We start from the raw sequence: 21767 nt of genomic DNA on the forward strand, positions 1-21767 counted from the left end.
ATTGAGTCCTACCAATGAGATTATGAGACAGTCCCTTTAAACTTTTGTAGAATAAAGGTACTAAATGTTTCCCCAGTGAATACTCACATATGAATAATTTTATCATTATATGTAATTGTTTTATATGTATTTCATATAATTATGCTTCTTATAGTCAACTGAAAATTGTCTCATGACAGTGTGTAAATGTAAATATCTGCAAAGTTTCAAGTAGCAATCATTTGAGCACCTGTCTTTTTTAAAATTTTTTGTTAGCTACTTAAGAACACAAACACTAACTCACCAGGCATTATGAACAATACTTATGGAAACCATTTTGTAGTAGCATATTAGAATCTCATGGATAATGGATCATAATCCATTCACATCTCATATTCTAAACAACCTCTGAAATAGTCTATGAATAAATATATTGCACCCAGAGGAAATGGATCATTACTTGAAGTGCATCCATTAATTTTATTACTTGTGTACAGTGCATAACAGTCTGTTAGAATAATTTTAATTGTGCACCACCTTCCATGCAAGTACTTCAGAACTGCCACTTAAAGTGAAGTATTCCTCATCGAGTATATTCATCATTAGCCATGAAGCCAGGGTAGAATAATGCAAAGCCTGTGTTTTCAGAGCTCTTGAATTAGAAGAACATTTGGAATAAAAACTTAAAGTCGCTAATAAATAATCTCTTATTTTTGTTGCATATTAAGTGAGGGTCATTACAAGTCCATTTGGCATCCAATGTTAACAGTATAAAATTTACTCAATTCAGGAAAATAAGGTCTGAGTATTGCAGACTAAATTCTAGAGGTTTTTCTCATGACAGTAACTTTTTATAAAGCTGCTACATCATGTATTTTTCTTGAAGTAATAGCTTTTAAAAATTAATAGGTTTATATAAAATTCACATCCTTAATGAATATAATATATAAATTTACTAACGTAACTTTTTAAGTTTTTCTCTTTCTAAACATCATTGAATTTTAAGAGCAAAAAGTCAGATCCCTACTCATATTTGTTTTTGTGATTAATTTTCGACAACAACAATGACCACTTTAATTGCCTTCCTTCACACAGACACACATACAAGCACAGAGTCTCTTCCTATGGAGATTAAACAAAGAAAAACGTGTCTGTCAATTAATGTTTATTGAGTGTGAACTCTGTGTAGACCATTATCCCAAGTGTCATATGGAGAAAGAGGAGCCGTCTATCAAACTGCCTCGAACTCAGGAAAGACTAAGAGAAGAGGACATGGGTGCAAATGCGGAAAGCTACTCAGCTACTGATTCATGATGGAGGGGCTGGACCACTGCAGATAGTACAATTTCCATGTCCCACTGATATACAGAGAAGCTGCAAAATCTCTTCCCATTAAAATATGTATTTAGCAGAGTTATTGCCACTGAAAATCCTCCACAGTGATGTGAAAAGATAATCAGAGATCTGGCTCTGAGGTGAGCCAAACTGACCACAATCCCTACCCTTACCCATCTGACCAAATTTTGCGCAAACACAACTGAGATTATTCATGTACAGGACTTAATGACTTTAAACCAAAATACTAAAAATACAGTTCTGCACTTAACATTATAGATAAGAGGAGTACTTGCCTATGTTATCAGTCTATGCTACTTAATTACGATCCTTCGCAGACTTTCTATTAGGTATCACTTTAAACACTATAATCTAACACTCAGGGGATGATAGTTTTTGAAATGTTCTTTTAGTCTAAGATACTAATAATTACTACTTTTATTTAAACATTTCCTTAATGTAACTATCTTCAGGCTCTTAATTAACACACAGAAAACTACAATTAGAAATTGAAAGTGAAGCACAATTTAATGTAAAAAACGGCACTAACCCTATTAGATAATCACAGTATCTCCTCTGGAATTTGTGGTGAAACCATTTTATTGCTTAAAGAAGGGGAAATTGAGCTTTGCTTATATATGTTTTAAAATGACTATTTTGATATAATTTTTTGGTAATTTCAGTATCAAAGGAAAACAATTTATCTAAACCAGTTTTTGTATTATATCTGACTGATAAAGAGACTATATATAGGGAGAGATAAATCTAAGAACAATATTTTACAAAAGTAACTAAAAATGGGGTCTAATCCTAAACATAAAAAAGGAAGCATATTTTTAGATTTAAAATTTTTCTAGATTGTCCAGAATTCCCATAATCCCACTCATACACTGAAAAGCTTTTGCTTTGAAGTAAGCAGATCAGTTAAAAACCTGTTCAAAATAAATCCTTGAGAAAGCAGGATTCATTAATTAAAAACCAACAGTATTGATATAGTAGCAAGATTCTTTACCATACTTAGCTGCTAAAATTTACTAAATTTTAATTGTTGTATATCATTTTGTGTTTAAATATGAAAATAACCCTTAAAGGAGGTTATATTGTATACTTCTTAAGAAATGAAATACATAAAAAATTGCAAATTCCATCTCTCAGTATAATACAGCTACAGGAAACATTGAGTAGATCACTAGGTACCCAATCTAGTCTCCCATTTACTCTCATTAAAGTTCTGGGAAGTGAATAATTTGCGAGACTAAGGCTATTATGCTAATCTTATATATTGACAATAAGCTTAATAAAGATTTTTGCCTGTGAAAAATTTCTCTAAAAATAAGAGGTTCTCTACACCATCCAACACTCTATCACACTATTCCCCAATCTCATCCAGTCAATTGATTAGATAATAAGAATAATAAATCAATTTAATGTGAGTTTAAAAACCAGATAAATAGATAAATAAGGTAAAATTATACCCACATTCCATGTCAAAACCCCCGGAAGATATTTTTTAGGTAACTCTCTGTTAGTAGCACTATAGCCTCCCTTTTTAGTCTATTATGATCATGAAGATCATTTACAATCTTTTAAGAGAACTAGGATATTCATAAGGAAAATGTTCATGTATAGCTTTAAAGTATGCAAGTAATTTATTCAACCTCTTTTTTTGGCTTAAAAAAAGTTTCCAAATGAATGAATAAGAATCTCTTACTCAATTTCTGCATATGATTCAAATATAAATTATTTTACTATAAAATTAACAGTATAGTTGATATTAAAATTCACAATACATTTAATATTAACTATATTTCAATATTCTGCATACACCTCTTATAGCGCAGCTAAAATGAAAATTATCTTCAAACTGATCATAACTTATATGTAACCCTGCGAAACTAAACATGTGTTACAAGACATAGTTGATTTTTAACACAACTTTGCAACATCAAAATGAAAGTCACTTCTTCTACACTAGCAGCATGGTAATCTCTGCACTTTTAACAATCTTAAGACTCTACTCCACCCGGTGTTTCTCAGCACCTTTCTTAAATTCATTCAAGAGACTGCCTTCAGGACTAACAAATTTTGATTTTTGCATTTCTTAAGTGGTGCTAAAAACTAGTGCTTTCAACAGATATTTAGAAATGGCCAAAAGAGATTTCAATATATGTTTGATGTACCATTTTGGTCAATATTGATGTAAATATAAAATATAAGCACTGAAGAATTTTTTTGCATGTCTTAAGAGTTTTGTTATGAAGGAAAAATTTAGAGTTCCAAAATCATTCTAGATATTTTAAAACATACTCTAATCTTATGGTAAATTATTTTAAGTAGAAAATTCAGTTTTCTCTGTGTGTGTGTGTGTGTGTGTGTGTATACATATATATACATACACACAGATAGCTTATGAAGTATTTTATTTAAAAAAGCTATAGTTATGCTACTCTTCATACGTATTTTAAACTGTGAATATGCTAAACATTGTTATCATGGTAAAACATATATTGAATATATATATATATATTTGTATTAATTGCATAACATAACATTGTACAAAATGATTTGCCTTCATTTTAATTTTTACAACGTGCTATGTGGTTAAAGGAATAGACATTTACATGAGGTCACAAATAAAGTACTGTGATTCAGCTCTCACCTTCCTTTCTATAAATAAAAGAGCACGGATGTATGCATTTTATATGGTTATGACTTTTATTATAACTCCAAAGCCCCAACTTGAGAAAGGAAATTCAGAACTCGTGAATTTAAGAGCTTCAATGAGTTAACTGTTGGGAAACCTGGCTTAGAGAAACCTCAACTTGTCTTTCAACTTCATGAGCCACATCAGTAAAACCTAGTTTTGGATCTATCCATTAAGTAAGGATTAGAGGTCCCTCTGAAATACACCTAGAAAGGTTCTACAGCCACTTATTACATGTCTGGCTTAACTTACATTTTGCACAATCACATAAAATATATACTATGCAATTTTGTTCTGTGAAAGACAAAACAAAACAAAAAGATAAGTTAGAATCTTTGAGTCTGATTTTTAGTAATTATATAAATTGTTTGATAGAATGGAGCAGCAGAGCTATCTAAGCTCTAGATATACCCCAGATCTGAGCCTAATCATGTATCACTTAGACAAAATCTTCATTGGTGTAACAAATGAGAAGCTTAAAATGTGATCAATACAGTCAACCAATGAGTAATCTCTCAAATCTCACTCCTATCCCTTACTGCTCTTTGCTTTCTATACAAATTTGCATTTTCCTTTAGAAGTATTATGACTTTCTGACCAAAATTACTTCTGTCATTATCTCAACTACTGCCGTAATATTGCTTTCCTAAACAGAATTTAATCAGTCAATTAATATTTATTAAAGACCTAGTATATGTCCTCATTTTCCTTCATGCTTCCAAAAGTTAGAGCTATGAGAGCAATAATCTAGAAAATTATATTATCACTAATCATATGATCATTTTAACCCTGTATATAGTTTCAATTACAAAAAAAATTTCCCTTCATTTCTAAACGTAACTGCTATTTGAATAATTCAGTTTATGCTACTATCAGATGATCTGAGTTAAGGCATGCTTGATATTTGATTGTGAAATGAGACCATTTAAAAGTACAGATTTTTGCATCACCTTATAAAAATGAAAAATTGATAGTGTAGTTCCTGGGGGAAATTGTATAATAGCTACAAGAATTTTTTATAGATCATATAATTTCATTTCACATGAATATGCTGTTGTCAAACTCATCAGTTAAACCATCCAGCACACATGCATCTAAATAACCTTTCGGTATTTTGTATTGCGTATATATTCATTGACTTGTTAACCCAATACTTAAGCTGTCATATTTGCTTGTTTTTGCTTTTAACCAAATATAGTCATGGGGCTCATTAAAGAAGAAAATGAATTGATTTCCTAGGAAGATTACTGAATTTTTTAATGCCAACATGGCAATTAAGGCAAGAAATAATTCATACACAGAATTTATGCCTCGGAATGAAGGCAGGTTCTGGAAAAAGCTGACATGCATAACAAAAACATTTGTTACATTTGGTTATGATATTCTTGTAAACATATCCTTTGAAAAATAAAATAAACCTTGTTTGGAAATAGCATTATCCCTGTTTGTCATGAATTACTTATACCTAGAAATGAATATAGTTGTATAACAAAGACAATCAGAAAGAACTTTGCTTACAATTGACGTCAATAACATTTTGTTCAGACAGCTTTTGAGGCGCTGTTAGCAAAAATTAATTTTAATTCATTCGTTTTAAAAAAATGTTTTGCTAGCTTTGTACTTTTACCTCACTCCAAAATAGCTGAACTTAAAAAAAAAAATCCCCTGAGGAGATATTTTTTAAATGAATTTAAAAAATGAAAAGCAACATAGAAAATGTCATATTATTAGCAAACAGGTATGGAAAAAATATATTGCAAGAATTATTTTAAATCAGATTCCAATCACTTTACATATATTATACAATTGCTTACATTTCTAATGATTTCTGCAAACCTTGTTTCCTTAAATTATTTGGACAAATGCTAGCAAGATTTGCATTAAAATTGATTTCTCGGCAACAGATTGATAAAATATTCTACCACATCCCATTTTCTTCCATTGGACTCAAAGTTGAATTTCCTCTAATAATTTGCTTAGCATTAAAAAAGAATAATAAAAAGCTCACCAACTCACTTTAAATTTAAATTTTCATTCAGGAAGTGCTTGTCTGATATAATTCAGCTTGATAAATACGAACCTATGTGTTTATCAAATCCCTAAGAAGATTATCTAAATCAACTCCGTGTAATTACCATTCACCATCTGTTCCACCAGGGCCTGAGCTGATCTGCTGGCATCTTGCAGTTTTCTGAACTTCTCGACTTTTTCTCGCTCTATGGCCTGCAACATGATAGCAAAGGTGAGTATTTCAGTACAAGGATTGTGAAACTACAGAATAATTATAACTTCTATTTGCCCTTTCAAGCCTTAAGATATTTCACTCTGGCAGCTTATCATGTGAATCTAAAGATTTTTCCAGATTTTTCCTCAAGTTCTTGGCACTAGAAGCATCAAGATGAAAAAGAAGCACAAACCATGTTCATACTGAATTGTTACTTTTTTAAAATAAGATTTCTACCCTTAATGTTTTTTACATAATAGTTTCTGATGCATTATAATCTAAAATTGCCCCCCACAAAAAAAGAACAAAAGACAATTCATAACAATGAAAGGATGAAATGTCAGACAATTAAAATGGAAATTATCTTTTAAAAAAATCACTGGAATTACTCCTAATAACGTAAATCTACATACTCTGTATTAAAAATCAAACATAAAATCCAGTAAGTATATACAGAGGGGAAATGTATACTAGTATGAATAATTTAGCAAAAAAAAATTTATATAAATACAAGAACACAGGTTAATTTTTCTGACTAAAATTGTCAAAGTACTCCCAATTCAAGGAAAAATAGGTTCAGTTTTATATAACTTTATAGATTCCTTTGTTCATTTTCCCAAATCAGAGTTAACTTTTGAACAAAAACACAATTGTTTAACAAAATCTAGCATTTGATACTGTTGAGTTCAGCTAATAACGACGTCTCTATAGAGATATAGATTTTAAACTATGATGCAGTAAAACTATATTACTATAGTCATTAAAAAGATTTGAGTATAACAATATATGTTATCTATCCTGAAACTAACCTACCTGCATAAAAAGCAAGCTATAATGCATTTAAAATACAGTAAGAGCAATACCTCTGTGATGAAATACTGGCATTATACAAAGATTCCACCTTAGTTTGTGGCAGGAGGTTATTCTATATCAGACTACTTTCTTACATTTTTATTTAGATCTATAGGCATTTAAACAAATATTCCAAAGTTTAATATTGGAGTACAGATGGGAGGTGTATTGTTTAAATGCCACAGATCTAAATACAAATTTAAGTATTTATAGCCAACCTGGAATATATACACTTACATTATGCCATCAAGGGCAGGAAATGAGAACTCAGGTTCATCTCACCGGTATGAAAACTCCAAAGGTGAAAGACACATTTTAGTATCTTGGATTCTACTAGAAAATTTCTAAGTACACAGATTTTGGTGTTTGGGGATTATATGCTCCCAGGATCCCATACCAATTAGCAAGTGAAACTTGTGGGTTATCTTGAAAGTCAGTTTCACAAAGACATTACTGAATTGTTTACACAAGCATGTGCACAACCATGGAAGGTTCTAACTTGGTAGCTGAACTGAAAAGTCCATGAAAATAAAGCAGCCATCGTATGCTGTTAAATAAAAACCTAGACGAAACTCCAAAATTCACATTTTCTCAATTCTCAACTTTTGTCTTCTAAATTCTCTGTTCTTAGCATCTTACTGGCACATGTTTCCCAATACTTTAAATGTGTTCTCCACTAAAATGTGTCATTTGCAAAGAACTGAGCATTCAGAAAAGAAAAGTAAGCACATTCTAAGTAAATATATAATATTCAAATATTCACAACTATCAAGAGCTACAGCAGGATTTTAGGTGTCCCAAATTTGAACTACAGCAGGAAAAAAAAGAGAGAAAATAAGAAAAAACATTTGTACTACAACAAAACAACAAGAACAATGATAACAAACTGGTGTTCTTTGAGCTAATAAACAGTTTTAGAATTATTAGCCTTTCCTATCATAGTGGTTGTATTTTATCCACATTGAACTTTTGCTTTTTTTAAGTAAAATTATATAAAGAATAGAGTCAGAATACCATCTTGTCTTTATAAGTGATGTAAAAAATTATCAATGGACTTCTAAATGTCATTATCATAATCTCTTTGTTCTAAGCAACTAATGGAATAATCAATTAGTATTACTAACAAAGACACAAATTTATAATTGAGTATCTCAGGGTTAATACTTCAGCTCAAATATCTTGTGTGGTTAGCCCACATTATTCTAGTTATTCTAATATATATAAAAACAATAACCACCATCACCACTACAACAAAACAATAATCTATGGAGTAGGTACTATTACTCTCCCAATTTGACAGAAATGCAAAGTGAGGCACAGAGAGGTTTGTGAAATATTTGAAAACACTGACAAAAATCATGATAAAAACGGGAGTTCCTTACACTGTGTACCAAATTACAGTGTATGTACATTATTTCATATGTATTTCATAATAATTCTGTGAGATAGAAAGAATCAGCATTATTTTATCCTATTTTAGACAAAGGGAAAATTGAGCACCAATAAGATTAGGTCATATATCCAAGATCACATAAGTAGAATGTTTTAAATCAAAAATTAGAACCCTGAGGATCTAGCTTTAAGTTCAGCTCTCTTTCAAATATACTCTGATGCTTCTAAAGTTATTTCAATGAAGATGAATCAAATGGATTTGAATATATCCTAGTACAACTCACAGCAAAAGGAACCTGATAGTTTGGATGTACTCAGGGATGGTATTCAAAATATTCAACCATTAATGCAGCATGGGCACCCAGGTATCAGAAGGAATGCCTGGTCACTTAGTATGGACTCAGACAGTCTATAGGCTGGTTGGCAATTCCGTGTACAGCTCAGTTACTGCACTCCATTGCCAGAAGTATATTATATATAAAGTAACTGATACATAAATAGACACAGAGGTCTGAGAAAGAATTAGTTAATAGCCCCTGTGTATTTGTCAGTGTTTAGATGATGTCTGGTTCTGATAAGTTATATCACTTTAAAGAGGAATATTGGAAAATAAAGAGAAATATTGGCACAGATGTGCCTTGAGGAATATGAACAAGTCAGTGACGGGTCCAGAAAATATTTCATTTCAGACACAGCTATAGATGGTTGATAAAAATGAGAAAATTTAGGGTAGCAAGAAAATAGTAAAGAAGGTAATGAAAAGAAAAGTTTGGGAGTCACTCTGTTCTCAGTTGGTCTGAATTCCTTCTCCACTGCTTACTAGCTATTTGACACTTGGAAAGTGATTCAACCTTTCTTAGCCTCAATATCTCCTATGTAAAATGACATTCAAGATACCTACCCTCCAGGGATTCTGTGGGGATTAAAGGAGGCTCTTTATATTATATATTTCCCAAATTGGGGTTTTTAGTTTAATAGGAAGCTAGAAATAATTAACAAATATTAATTGTGACAATGAAATGACAGAAACCTAGAACATCCCAGACACAGTAGCATATGTGGTCATTCTAATGAAAGGTGATCTTGGTAATCTTAAAAATAAGTTTTATGAAAAATTTTTGCCATAAGAGCTGGTTAGAGTACCTTGCTCACAGAAATGTATGACAGGTCCAAATAACCACATATAAAAAGTTGTAAAGAAGTTGACTACATTGACATCACTGAAACTTCCCATTTTCCTGGATCTGGCCACACACGTTTGTTCTCAAATGAAATATTATAAACTTCTGTTTTAAAAGAGGTGGGATTAGTAGTTCATAATGATTCTATCTTCTCTCATTTTCTCCACAAAATATATGTAAAACACACAGAAAAAATAAAACATCATACACCAAAAACAAAGTCTGGAGAGGAACATGGTTCTGGAAAATGGAGAGCATATCCCCTTCCTTTAAAGAGCTATGTGCCATCAAGAAGAAAATTGGCCTTCCATGGGTCAACCTTACAAAGTAAACACTAGCCTCATTATTAAAAAAAAAGGAAAAACACCTATCCCCTTACTCAGTTTCCATCGAAACTGCTGCTATTCATGTTACCGTTAGCCTCCATGCAATGTCATTCAAAGGCTGATTCTCAGTCCTCAGCTTACTTTTCACCATAATTTGATTCAGAGGATTCCTCCTCTTGGGAATGTTGCTTTGGCCTCCTAGACTACAAGCACACACACCTTTCCTCCGATCTCAAGGACTGCCTTTACTCAGTCTCCTATGCTGGTTCCTCCTCATCTCCCTGACCTCTAAATTTAGCGCGTCCTAGGCCACCAACTGCATTTCCATTTGTTCAGGCCAAAAATGAAAAATCCTTCTTGACTCCTTTCTCTCAAAACCCATATTCAATCCATCAGAAAGTTCTGTTGGTTCTAATCTCAAAGCACATCCAGAAAGTGATGCTATAAGTGTGCTCACGACTACTGCACTAGTCAAAAGACCCCATCATTGCTTGGGAGTCTGAATGTTTCAAAACAGCCTAACATACGGTATTTCTGCTCCTCCCTTTGCTCCCTGAAGATACCTTCTCAACACAGCAGACAGATGAAGCCAGTGCAACTCTCCAGTAGCTTCTCTTCTCACTCTGAGTAAAAGCTCAAGTCCTGACCATGGCCTCATCTGACCTTCATGTCCTTGACCTCTCTAACCTCTTCTACTGAACACCTTAATATTTCAGCTCCAGACACGTCCTTTGTTGTTCCCTGACACTCTACGTAAGCACCTACCTCCTTGGGCTGTGCATTTACTCTCCCCTCTGCCTGAAATGCTCCTGCCTCAGGTATGTGTAAATTCCTCATCGCCTTTAGATCTTTACTTAAATGTCACTTTCTCGATGAGGCTTTCTATTGCCACTCTATCTACACAAGCACACACTTCTTAGCTCTCATTCTTCCTTTATTTTCATCTATGTTTTCCATAATAAGCTGCTCAATTTCCATCTTCCCCACTGGAATCTAAACTGTATAAGGGCAGGTAGCCTTCTGCATTTCCTTCTTCATGCTATCTCCAGTGCATAGAATACCGCCTGGTGTACAGCAGATGCATACTCAAGTGATGTCTACAGTAGCAGAGTACCTCCATATACAATATTACAGTCTCTCTCATCCCACCCCAAGATCAAGTGTTCTATTAAAGTGTAAATGTGTAACACATCCTGGGAGCTATACACACAGTGGTCCTAGAACCAGCCCGTGAGGTTTGGCGCTACAAGCTCAGAAAAGGCACGCAAATGAAGTCTTCGGCAAAGTGCAGATTAGGTTGAGAGTTGGGCATAACACCCTGGTCTCCAGCAGGACTGTTATAAAGTCCTGATAAAGGTAATAAACAATTACCCAAATAGAAACCAGATAGTACCACGTGAAGTTCATCAAGTCAAAACTAAATACAATCTTGCCTCAGTTGAGACAAACACAGTGAAAAAGAAACAACATGGTGCATATAACATTTATTATGGAATAATGAAAAAAATATATTTAAAAAACTAGAGGGAGTATAAATTCCCAACAATCGTCTACCACACAAAATTTTAGAAAACACTTTTTTGGCATCTTCACTAAGAAATCATAAACTCCATGAAAAAGCAACATAAAAACATAAGGCTAGAAGAGGTTGATTTTTAAGCAGAAATGGAATGAAATACCAAGGCAACAGAGAACTGGCCTCATAAGGAAGAGACTAAAGTTGCATTAATCATGATCCAACATTGGTGACTGTAAAATGCAGAAACAGTACTGAACAAAAGAGAAGGAAGAGTTCTGGACTATGGTCCTAACCAGGCTTCTTTGGACTCAGCAGCAAATAAACAAGTACTCCCATTTGGCAAATAGAGAGTATCATATTTTAAAGTACCCTAATTAAGTTATTCTTGTATTTTCAGTGAAAAATCTTTGGCTATGCTGACATGTTAGGATGTTTTGTTATCCACTAGAGAGTAAGTGTAACAACACTTCACTGGTCTTAGAAATCTGGGGACTACTTTTTCTCTCAGATGTTTTTCAAATGTTTCAGCATCTTCAGTCTTTCTTCCTCTTCCATGGCTCTCAGCCATCCTTCCTTCTTCCCTTCCTTCCTTTTTCTGTATATATTTACGTTATATGTATATTAGCTGTCCCTTTATTTTCAAGGCCAAGGGTTTCATCCAAATGTTCTTCAATGATGACATCCATTTTCTTGTACGCATTTCATCTTCAACGTTAGTCCAAGTATCTATAGATTTCAGTCCTCACTACTACAGAGAAAGTTCTTTCATGATGGGCACTGTTTTTTTTTTCTTGCCCAGTACAATACTTCCTACAGCATTAAGCACCAGTAACTAAAACTACCTCTTAGAAATCACCTTCTTCATGAAAACATCTCTGCCCTTAACATTATTATCTTTCTTCATAAAGAAACTCACCAGCTTCTCTGTATGTGTGCCTATTTCCCTATATATATGGTTATCATATATATACATATGTATAATATGCATGTAATATTTTTAATCTTAAAAGTATGTGTTTTATAATAGAACACAGTTTTAAAATTTCCTCAACAGCATATTAAAATTTTTGCTCAGTATATATTTAATATATGATCATATGTTTAGAAGCTACTACTCAGATTCTAAAGTACCTAGTACACATAGCTTCAAGTAAAGAATACAGAAGCTTAAAAAGGCATTAGTGAAACATTCCATAAGGAATATATTGCTCACTTTCAAATACAGTTTGGGCTCATGAAAATTCAGTGATCATAAGGAAATTATGAATTCTAAAATGTATAACTTCAAGAGCAAAATAAAAGACAATTCAAATCACTACACTGGGCACCTGAAACTAATACTGTATGTGAATTATAATTCAAAAAAATTAATTAATTGATCAAAAATACAATTGAGTTATAGAAGAATATAAACAAATAATTAAAATAAGCTTTAAGCAAAGTACACAGACAAGGAAGCTTACTAAGTCTTTAATAAGTTGATTAAAAACATTTATGACCTCTTGTCCTGTTCTTTACCAGCATCTCTTAAAAGCCTCCTCCTTTCATGACATCTTCTCTAATTAATATGAAAGTAAGTTCCACATTCCCCAGAGTCCTACTCTGACTTTAGAAGCAATTAATTTTCTATTCACTTAACATCCTATAATGAAGTTTTGCCCTTTGACAGAAAAAGTAATTTATTCACTCAAATGTTTATTCAGAAGTTGTTACATCCTTCATATTGGTAGCAGAGCCTGACCTAAAATGTGCCTGCAGAACTGGAAAAAAATTACTTATTCATATAGTGAAACACTAATTGTGTTAAATACCAGGCACTCTATTAGGCACTAGGATACCAAAACCAAACTAAGCCAAACCAAAACGAACAAAAAACAAAAGCTAAACAGATTAAGTTCCAGTCCCTAGTTTCTAGAAACCAACAATCTAACCAATGCAACAATATTTTGGATTAGTAAATGGGAATTAGGTCATGGTGGTCTTCATAAAGGCAACATGAAGAAACTGACTTTGTTAATGCCTTTCAGCCAAAGGCCATCAGGAACATGCCCGTAGATTAACAAAGTTAAGTTGATTCAGTTGCTACAAGAGAGATGGCATGTAATAAGGAACTATGGAGTAAGTCTCTAGGAGGATGTTACAAATAGCTCATAGGATTTGGGCTTGTGTAAGGTGATGGGACTGGTCAAGGAAGCAAGGTTTGGCCTTTAATTATATTCTGTAAGGAAGTGGGGGTAATTCTAAGATTGGGTCTTAATTTTTTTTAATCTATATGGCAGGAAGTATGCAGAGAGCTTAAAGCTACGATTAGTAAAGGCGTATTATCTGCCATGTTATTGAAGATGAGGAATGTGTGATCACTTCAGGTGGTTTGGACAATGTTATTCTTTTTGTCTGCATTGAGACACAATTACACAATGGTCACATTTTTGTCGTGATCCATCACGATCACAGAGAGGCCTGTCTGACATTGGCAATCTGTGCTGTTCGTCATATCCAAAAGGAGAAGCTCACAGACTAGCTTTGAGCACTGGCACAGCATCTAGCATCTCCAAAGCCTACCTGTAGCGCCAAGCCAGCTCCTGGGCTTCAGTGATTGCTTTTCTCTTTCTCAAATGAATAATAAACAGAGGCATAACAGGGTACTATTTATGTTTTTGTAAGTTCACTTTGGCAAAAGTGACATGAAAACTAAAGGAATACAAAATTAGTGACAGCGAAGACCAGCTAGGGACTGTCATCAGAAGTAAGCCATGATATTAGCTATCATCAGAGTCATAGTCATGGGAATAGAGAGAATTGGACAGTTTCAAGAGCTGTCGAGGGAATGAGATTAATTGAACTTGTCAAAGGGTAGACTTGTGAACAGTGGAAAAAAAAATCCAGATGACACAGTTAAGCTTTGAGGTTTCTGGATTAGGCTGCTGGAAGAGGAAAAGTAAAAAGAAAGAATAAAGGAGGGCTGGGGAGAGTCTGAAGTTCATTTTGAGTTTTCAGGCAAATATTCAATTAAATGTGTCCATCAGGTCATTAGATATATTGGTCTAGGTTTTAAAGGAGAGGCATGAGCTAAAGATATATATCTGGGGCTCATTAGAATATAGAAGATATTTGAATGAGAAGCAATGAAAATAATCTAGGGAAGAAAAACAAAGGAAAAACTGTAGAGAGTATCAGTATTAAAGGAAAAATAACATGGAACACATCCACAAAAAAATGTAAGAAGGGTCAACAGTAGATAGTGGGATCGCATAGCCAAAGGAAGAAAGAATTTCAAGAAGGACAAAGAGGTTAATAGGGTCTAGTCCTGCAGAGAAGTTGAGAAAATAAGGGACAAAAGTATTCATACGTGGGTTTATAGGAGAGGAAGGTTTCCTCAAAGATAGTAAAACAGCCTGTTTAAAGGCTGATGATAAAGACCTGGGAAATAGAGACTGAAGACATGGATGTGTGGCTAAATGGAAGCAGGTTCCTTAGGACACAGACAGGGACGATTAGCCTTAACTAGTCAAAGCACAGTCTCTTCCACCAAGGCAGAGGGAAAGAAAGAGACTGTAAGCATAAATACACATAATTTAATAACTATTATTTTAATTAAAGTAAGAGGGAAAGTCATCTATTGTCAATGGCAGGGAGAAGTTGAAGAGAGCCATAAATACTTGAAGTAACTGTTGAGAGAAATTGAGGAAAATTTACTAGGGAAGCATGGAAAACTTATGAAGACGTACTGATAAATCTGTTAAAATATGGTATTTCAGAAATGGAATAATGTCTGACAGTGAAACATCTACTGTAGTTATGCAAGTGGGTAGCTGAACTGAGGAGATGAGGGAAATGGAAGCTTCTGGAGACAGCAGGACAGCCCACGGGAGCTGATTTTTAAGGATGAAGGCACAACCTGGGTGGAGAGGATTGTGGACCTTGTGCAAAAGTCTTCAATGAGAAAATACTATAATAAAATGGTGAATGATAAATGGCCACTTGGCATGAAACACAATGGAAGAGAGTTTTACCTAAGAGTGGTACCTTTGGAAATGACCCTGGCAAGTGAGTAAACTAGCAATTCTAATGGAGTAGGGGAATGAGCCCTTAGTCTTAGTGGTGATCTTCAAGATGAACAAAGTTTTCGTGTAAGAACAGAATGGGTATACAAGATACAAAGTTTGTTTTGGAAGAAAGGTTTCAGAATACACAGTGAGTCTGTGCGAGAAAGTACCAAGAAGAGTGAGACAGAGGAAACTGCAAAAAACCACAGAGATGAAGATACAAGAAAGGAAAGATGAATAGAGATACTTGTATTCTGGGTGGGAAACGGACAATAGAGAGAAGGGAAATGAGGAATTCATTGGCGTGAAGATTTGCAACAGAACTTGGTTAAAAGTTGATTCGGTATGGGTGTAAGCAAGTACAGGTCCCAGGAAGAGCCCGAGGCCTGCTGCCCTTAACAGCTAGTAGGAAGGCTTTCAGGAGAACATTAAACAGCTGTACAATCACCTTGTAGTAAGAAGAGGTTGTTTTGTTGTTTTAATTACTAACTTACATTACCATGTATTCAATTCAAGAAGCTGAGTAGCTAGCTGTTAATTCAGCTGGAAATTCTGGACTGTGGTGACATTTACAGAATGAGGAAGAAACATCTAGGAGTCTAGTAACGTGTCAGACTGTGTATTGATTCTCAAAGTTTTATATACATAGGAATCACCTGTGGATCTGGTTCAAGTGCAAATTCTGCTTTATTAGGTCTGAAAACCTACAGGTCTAATAAGCTCACAGATGATGCCAATATTGGCAGTCTAGGGACCACACTATGAGTAGATATGTCCCCTAGAACTCAACTTTTAACTAAGTGTATTGTGTTAATTATACAGATAAAACACATAGTTAGAAGAGAAGGAAAAATAACGTTAGATTTAAAAGTATCTAACACTGAACTGATAATGCTCTAGGATAATCTAATTGGCTAAAAGGACTTGATTCCACATCATTCATTTATGACTTCAAGTTAAAGGAAAAAAGGGTAATATTTAGCCATTTTTAATGGATGCCTAAAAATGAATTAATACCACTCCAGTTCATGAGATGGGCCTCCCAAGTGTTCAAAATAACCTACATAAACTGACAGGTTAAGAAGAAAATTAATGTACGCCTAAACGGCATACCCATCATCATTACTATGTATTTCTCTCAAGGATTTTTAATACATATACATTATATTTAGCCTGAAGGAAATGTCTAGGTAAATCATACCACGTCTTATTTTAGTAGGCAATTAAGAGTGATGTTTTTATTTCAGAAAATGAGAACAGAAGTTGATAAAGGTGACTCACAAGGCATCAGAAAACCACTCATACAATATTGTACATTTTTTAGCACTTTCAGCCTGTCATTGCTGGCACTATTGATTAAATGCAAATTGCTTCTAGGTAACCATATGATAACAGGAAATTTGTGAATTTATATTCTTGAAATGCTGGAACTCAATTTTCCTGCTTGATCAAAGCTATTTTAAGATACAAAAATAGGATGACAAGCAGATAAGCAGATTATTCAGATAGATTCAAAAATTTAATTAGCTAATAAAATGTCTTCCCAAGGTGATTTATACTTTAAGTGCTCGAATATGTCACATGAACTCTGAAACGTAGAGTGCATCTTCTCTAAGTAATTTTCTACTTGTGGAATTTCCCTCAAAAATCATAACAAAGAATATACCTTCAAATAAGTATATTATGAAATAAGGCATTTTGCTAATTTTCTACCATATATATTAGTCTTCAGTTTAATTTTAAAACTAAAACATTAACAATATAATCATAATTCCCATTTCTTAAAACTATTTACAGTAATCCATTATTAAGCTGCTAACAGAATAGCATATAAAGCTAATAAGCAATTTAAAATCACTTTCCCATTTATAAAAGTCAACTCTGAGCAATGGTGATGAAATTCTCTCTCTACCTTAAGCAGCCTAAAAAAGGTTATTTTTTCCTAGAAGGTCTTTTTTTGTTCTCTAATAGTTCCAACTCCACAGCAAGTATTACCTTCTATCTGTGGTAGTGTTGTATTTGTAAAAGTCTAATAGATTTCATAATTTATGAAGTCAAATGCTCAAAAAAAAAGTTAATCCACACAGATGACCTTCCTATAGTTAAAATTATTTAAGGGGAGTTGGGTATAGCTCAATGGTAGAGCACATGCTTAGCATGCACGAGGTCCTGGTTTCAATCCCCAGTACCTCCATCAAAAAAAAAAAACCTAATTAGCTCCCCCCTAAAAAAACACCCCAAAACAAACAAAACAGCTCTAACATTTGAGGGGAGGGTATAGCTCAAGAGGTAGAGTGCATGCTTAGCATGCATGAAGTCCTGGGTTCAATTCTCAGTACCTCCTCTAAAAAATAAATAAATAAATAAACTTAATTATACCTCCCCTGACCAAAAACAAAAAAAAAGATTTAAAAAAAGAGCCCAATTAAAAAAAACTTATTTAAGATTCAGAATACTTGTTTCTTCAGCTTGCCCAATGCAGACTATCTACTCTGCCTGTTAGAAATTCTCTCACAAACTATTGCCAATTACATAACAAAAATGGATGTTTATGTCAAAATCAAAAGTCAAAGCCTTAATAATGTCCCTGAAGGTAAAGCAGTCCTTATTAAATTAATAAAAACCCCAACTGTGAAGGACAAAACTCTAACGTTTTGGTAGGGAATAAAAAGAGCAAACCATCTCATCATAAATATTGAAAAAGGCTGGGCATCTTCTAGTTATGGTAATGTAATACATAAATATCTGGAAAACGTAAATGTGTTATAATTTACGGCAATTACTAATAACTATAAAGTATAACAAGTATAACTTTCTGATGGAAGTGAGAACACAAACAGGGTCTTAAGTATATTTCTAAGGGTCAGGTCTAATCTATCCCATTGTATTATGCAAGCCTGCTAGAATCCCAGCCTTGAGGGGACAGAACAATATATGAAGGAAAATCAATACAAGTTTATGTTACAAAATTGTTAATTTACAGCTAAACAATACAAAAGTTAAAGAAGGTTTATGAAAAAGTCAGTCACAGCAAAATCAGGAAAGATTTCTCTGGGCTAACCTTTGATTCTACTTGATATGAAAAATATATTTTAAAGATATATTTAAAAAGCATTATATCATATTACTTTAATCTTTCCAACTGTACTAGAATTAGAGAGTACAGAGCATAGAGTTTATAAGCAACAAAACTTAGGAAAACACATAAAAATGAATGCAAAACCTACATTGACTTTTTCTTTAAGGTCCGAAAAGTTGCCTTCTTTCCGATAGATTGCAAATTCAGGACTCTGCAACACAGCTTCTGAACGAGTAATCCAACTGTGAAGTTCAGTTATATCGACATCCAACCTAAGACAGGAAAGAATAAGGGTCATTATTCCTTGATTATCTCTTTGTCCTGTATGGGAAAAAAAAAATCTATTCCCTTTTACCATTCTTCTCATAATCTGAGACTCCTGCCTGATGCCCCTATTACAGTTAATAGTACTACTATTTCCCTAGTCAGGTTGGTTCAAAATTTGGAGTCATCTTTGATCTTGTCTTATGATCATAGAGGTCATTTTATTCATCTCAATGTAGCAATGACTTCCACAGTATCTCCTGTAAGCTATCCCTCAGCCTGTTTGAATGTTTGCACTGACTGAAAAATTACTGCTTCCCAAGATAACTCTCTTTTTGCAAAGCATTTACAGCAAACAAAAAAAAATCCCCATTGGTGGCCCCCCATTAAACAATACCTCAGCTATTCAAGCACTTTTTGAAGTCTCCAACCATACTGACTCTGTGTTTGGCCATGTGACTTGCTAGAGCAAATGGGATATTAGTAAGTGTAACGCAAGCACGGGCTTGATAAGTGCGTGCACCTTGGATCGTGTCTTCTTAGAACACACGCTCTGAGAAGGCAACTGTTATATAAGAACTCCAACAACCCTGAAGTGCCTTAACAAAGCTCAATCTTGCCAGGTGGAGAGACCACGTGGAAGAACATGTGGTGGTAAGCAAGTGAATAAAGCCTTCTTTGACCTTCTGACTCATCTCAAATGCTAGCTGAATATAACCAAGTGAGTGCTCCAGCTGACTCCACTTAGACCCACAGAACTGCCCAAAGAACCCTGCCCACGTTGCAAAATTGTGAGAAATGATAAATAACTGCTGTTTTAAGCCGTTAAATTTGGGAGTGGGTTGTTATGCTGAAATAGGTATATGATCACCTATACTGTTATTCTCAAACATTCCTTTATTCCAGAGATCTGGAGTTAATGGGAATAAACTATTAACTCTGACCAGGTGATTCAGGTATAGTTAAAGCAGCGATTTGGGGGGAATCAAAGATGAGTTGCAAAGGTGGAAAATGTCTATGAATCACTTGAAATTCCAGGCACAATTCTGTGTGCATTTCTCATGAGAAGGAACCTATAGATTGTATCAGAGCCTGTAAAGAATCTATGATAAAGGGAATTTAGAGGCCATCTAATCCAATCGTTTTTTAAACAAAACAAACAGGTAACCAAACGAATGTATCCAGAAAAATAAATGACTCACTCAGTTTTCACAGGAAATTTGTGGAGTAGAAGGAAAAAACAAATACAAGACACCAAGTAAGATATTGTAATTACCATGCTCTATCTTCTTTTCCAGTACAACCCTCAAATAGTTGTAATCAGTTCCTTCAAGCCACAAGAAGATATGTGATGGTCAGCCTACCCTACTCCCAATTACTTCAATGGATATTCCATAGTTTGTCAGTTTCATACTTTCCTTAAAATTTGTTTTTTAAAGGGATCATATCAATAGTGTTTAGTATAATCAGGGAAGAACAGACAATGATTTTCTTTATTTACAAATGCTTCCACTGATAAAGCCTGAGAATTGAATCAGCATTTTAACTTCCACATTAGACTTTCAACTCACACTGAAATAAAATTGAGGTAAAACTTCTAGAATTTTTCCCCATAAACTACCATTAAGCCAGTTTCCCACTATCACAAACTTATTTCCTAAACTCAAATTTCAGGGCTTTAAGTCATATAAACCTGTTAGAAACTATTCATGTTAGTTGCAGGCTATTGTTTTAAAATTAAGCTGATAAAGAGCTTCAGAGAACACAAAACACTTCCAAAAGCATACACTCTTTTGCACTTAACAAAAGTCTGTGGTAAGGTATTATCAATCTCTGTGCTCATATGAGGAGATGGAGGTTCAGAGAAATTAAGTTAATTGATTTCAGGCTGTTAGTACCATCGGGGAAGGAACTTCACTTATCTCGTTCACCACTATATGCTTCACCTCAAAGAGGGCCTGGTTCACCAGGCCTGGAATTAACATTGGTCTCGTCTGCATATGTGTTATAATTATCCTTTATCACCATCGCCAATCAATATTGAAAAAAAAAAGGCAAAGTTTATTTATTCAGTTTCAAAGTAAAAAATTTTCAAAAGAATCTTATAATACTTTTGGACATCTGTTTTTCTGAAAAATGTGAAACTGTGTGTTTCCTTTTAAAACAGTCAAATGTCTCCCTTTGTTTTTGCCACAAAATATACACTGTTTACTATATGCCAGACATAGTATTAAACTCCACAAATAACACAGATGAAAATGCAGCAGTCCACATTAACAAGGGGTTTGGTTTAGCAAAGCATCCATTTGACAAAATAAAATGCTTTAGAGATTGAACTGGGGCTCAGCTCACACTGTGACTTTTTGTAAGGATAATCAAAAAACACCTTTTCAATGAATTAAAATTAAATCAGCTTCCAGACTAGAGGCTCTGCCAAGTAAATTGGTTACCTTCACACAATGAAGGCTTTGTGGAGTCAACACCATGGTAACCACTGGCTTGCTGCTCAGACGGCCAAGATTTTAAGGGGGGCCGGGGCACCAGTTGGCATGTAGTTCTAATAATTCAGATCAATTCAGGCAATAGGATGTGAAATTCCATACAGAGGTCTTTCCTCTTTCAATTTTTTTGTTTGCCTAATCTTATAAATTTGGAAAGAGATTGCAAAAAGTGCCTGAAATTCTCCTTTATATAAGAAGTTTTTTGGAGAGTGATTATACTCTTTGATTTACAGATTATTTTTAAGGGATTTCAAATTTTTTAGGGCAGTTATGAGTAGAAGTAGAGTGCTTTACTTAGGAAAAAACACCTAGTCATAGGCACATTGGTTATTATGTAACTCTTTCTGAAATGGAATGAAACAAAA

General features: G+C 34.0%; 1 protein-coding gene across 8 annotated transcripts in view; it reads right to left on the reverse strand.

Moving 5' to 3' along the window:
• The window catches only part of DMD (dystrophin), a 1840970-nt gene that overhangs the window by 1213245 nt on the left and 605958 nt on the right, over nt 1-21767 (reverse strand). For all 8 annotated transcript variants that reach the window (XM_045507265.2, XM_045507267.2, XM_045507235.2 and 5 more), the window contains 2 exons: nt 18786-18909; nt 6154-6241 (listed from right to left, as the gene is read on the reverse strand). In XM_045507265.2, the coding sequence (XP_045363221.2) occupies nt 6154-6241; nt 18786-18909 (212 nt within the window). The remainder of the gene's footprint in view (nt 1-6153; nt 6242-18785; nt 18910-21767) is intronic.

This window comes from Camelus bactrianus, chromosome X (assembly GCF_048773025.1).
Source record: "Camelus bactrianus isolate YW-2024 breed Bactrian camel chromosome X, ASM4877302v1, whole genome shotgun sequence".
In the NCBI taxonomy this organism is placed as follows: Eukaryota; Metazoa; Chordata; class Mammalia; order Artiodactyla; family Camelidae; genus Camelus; species Camelus bactrianus.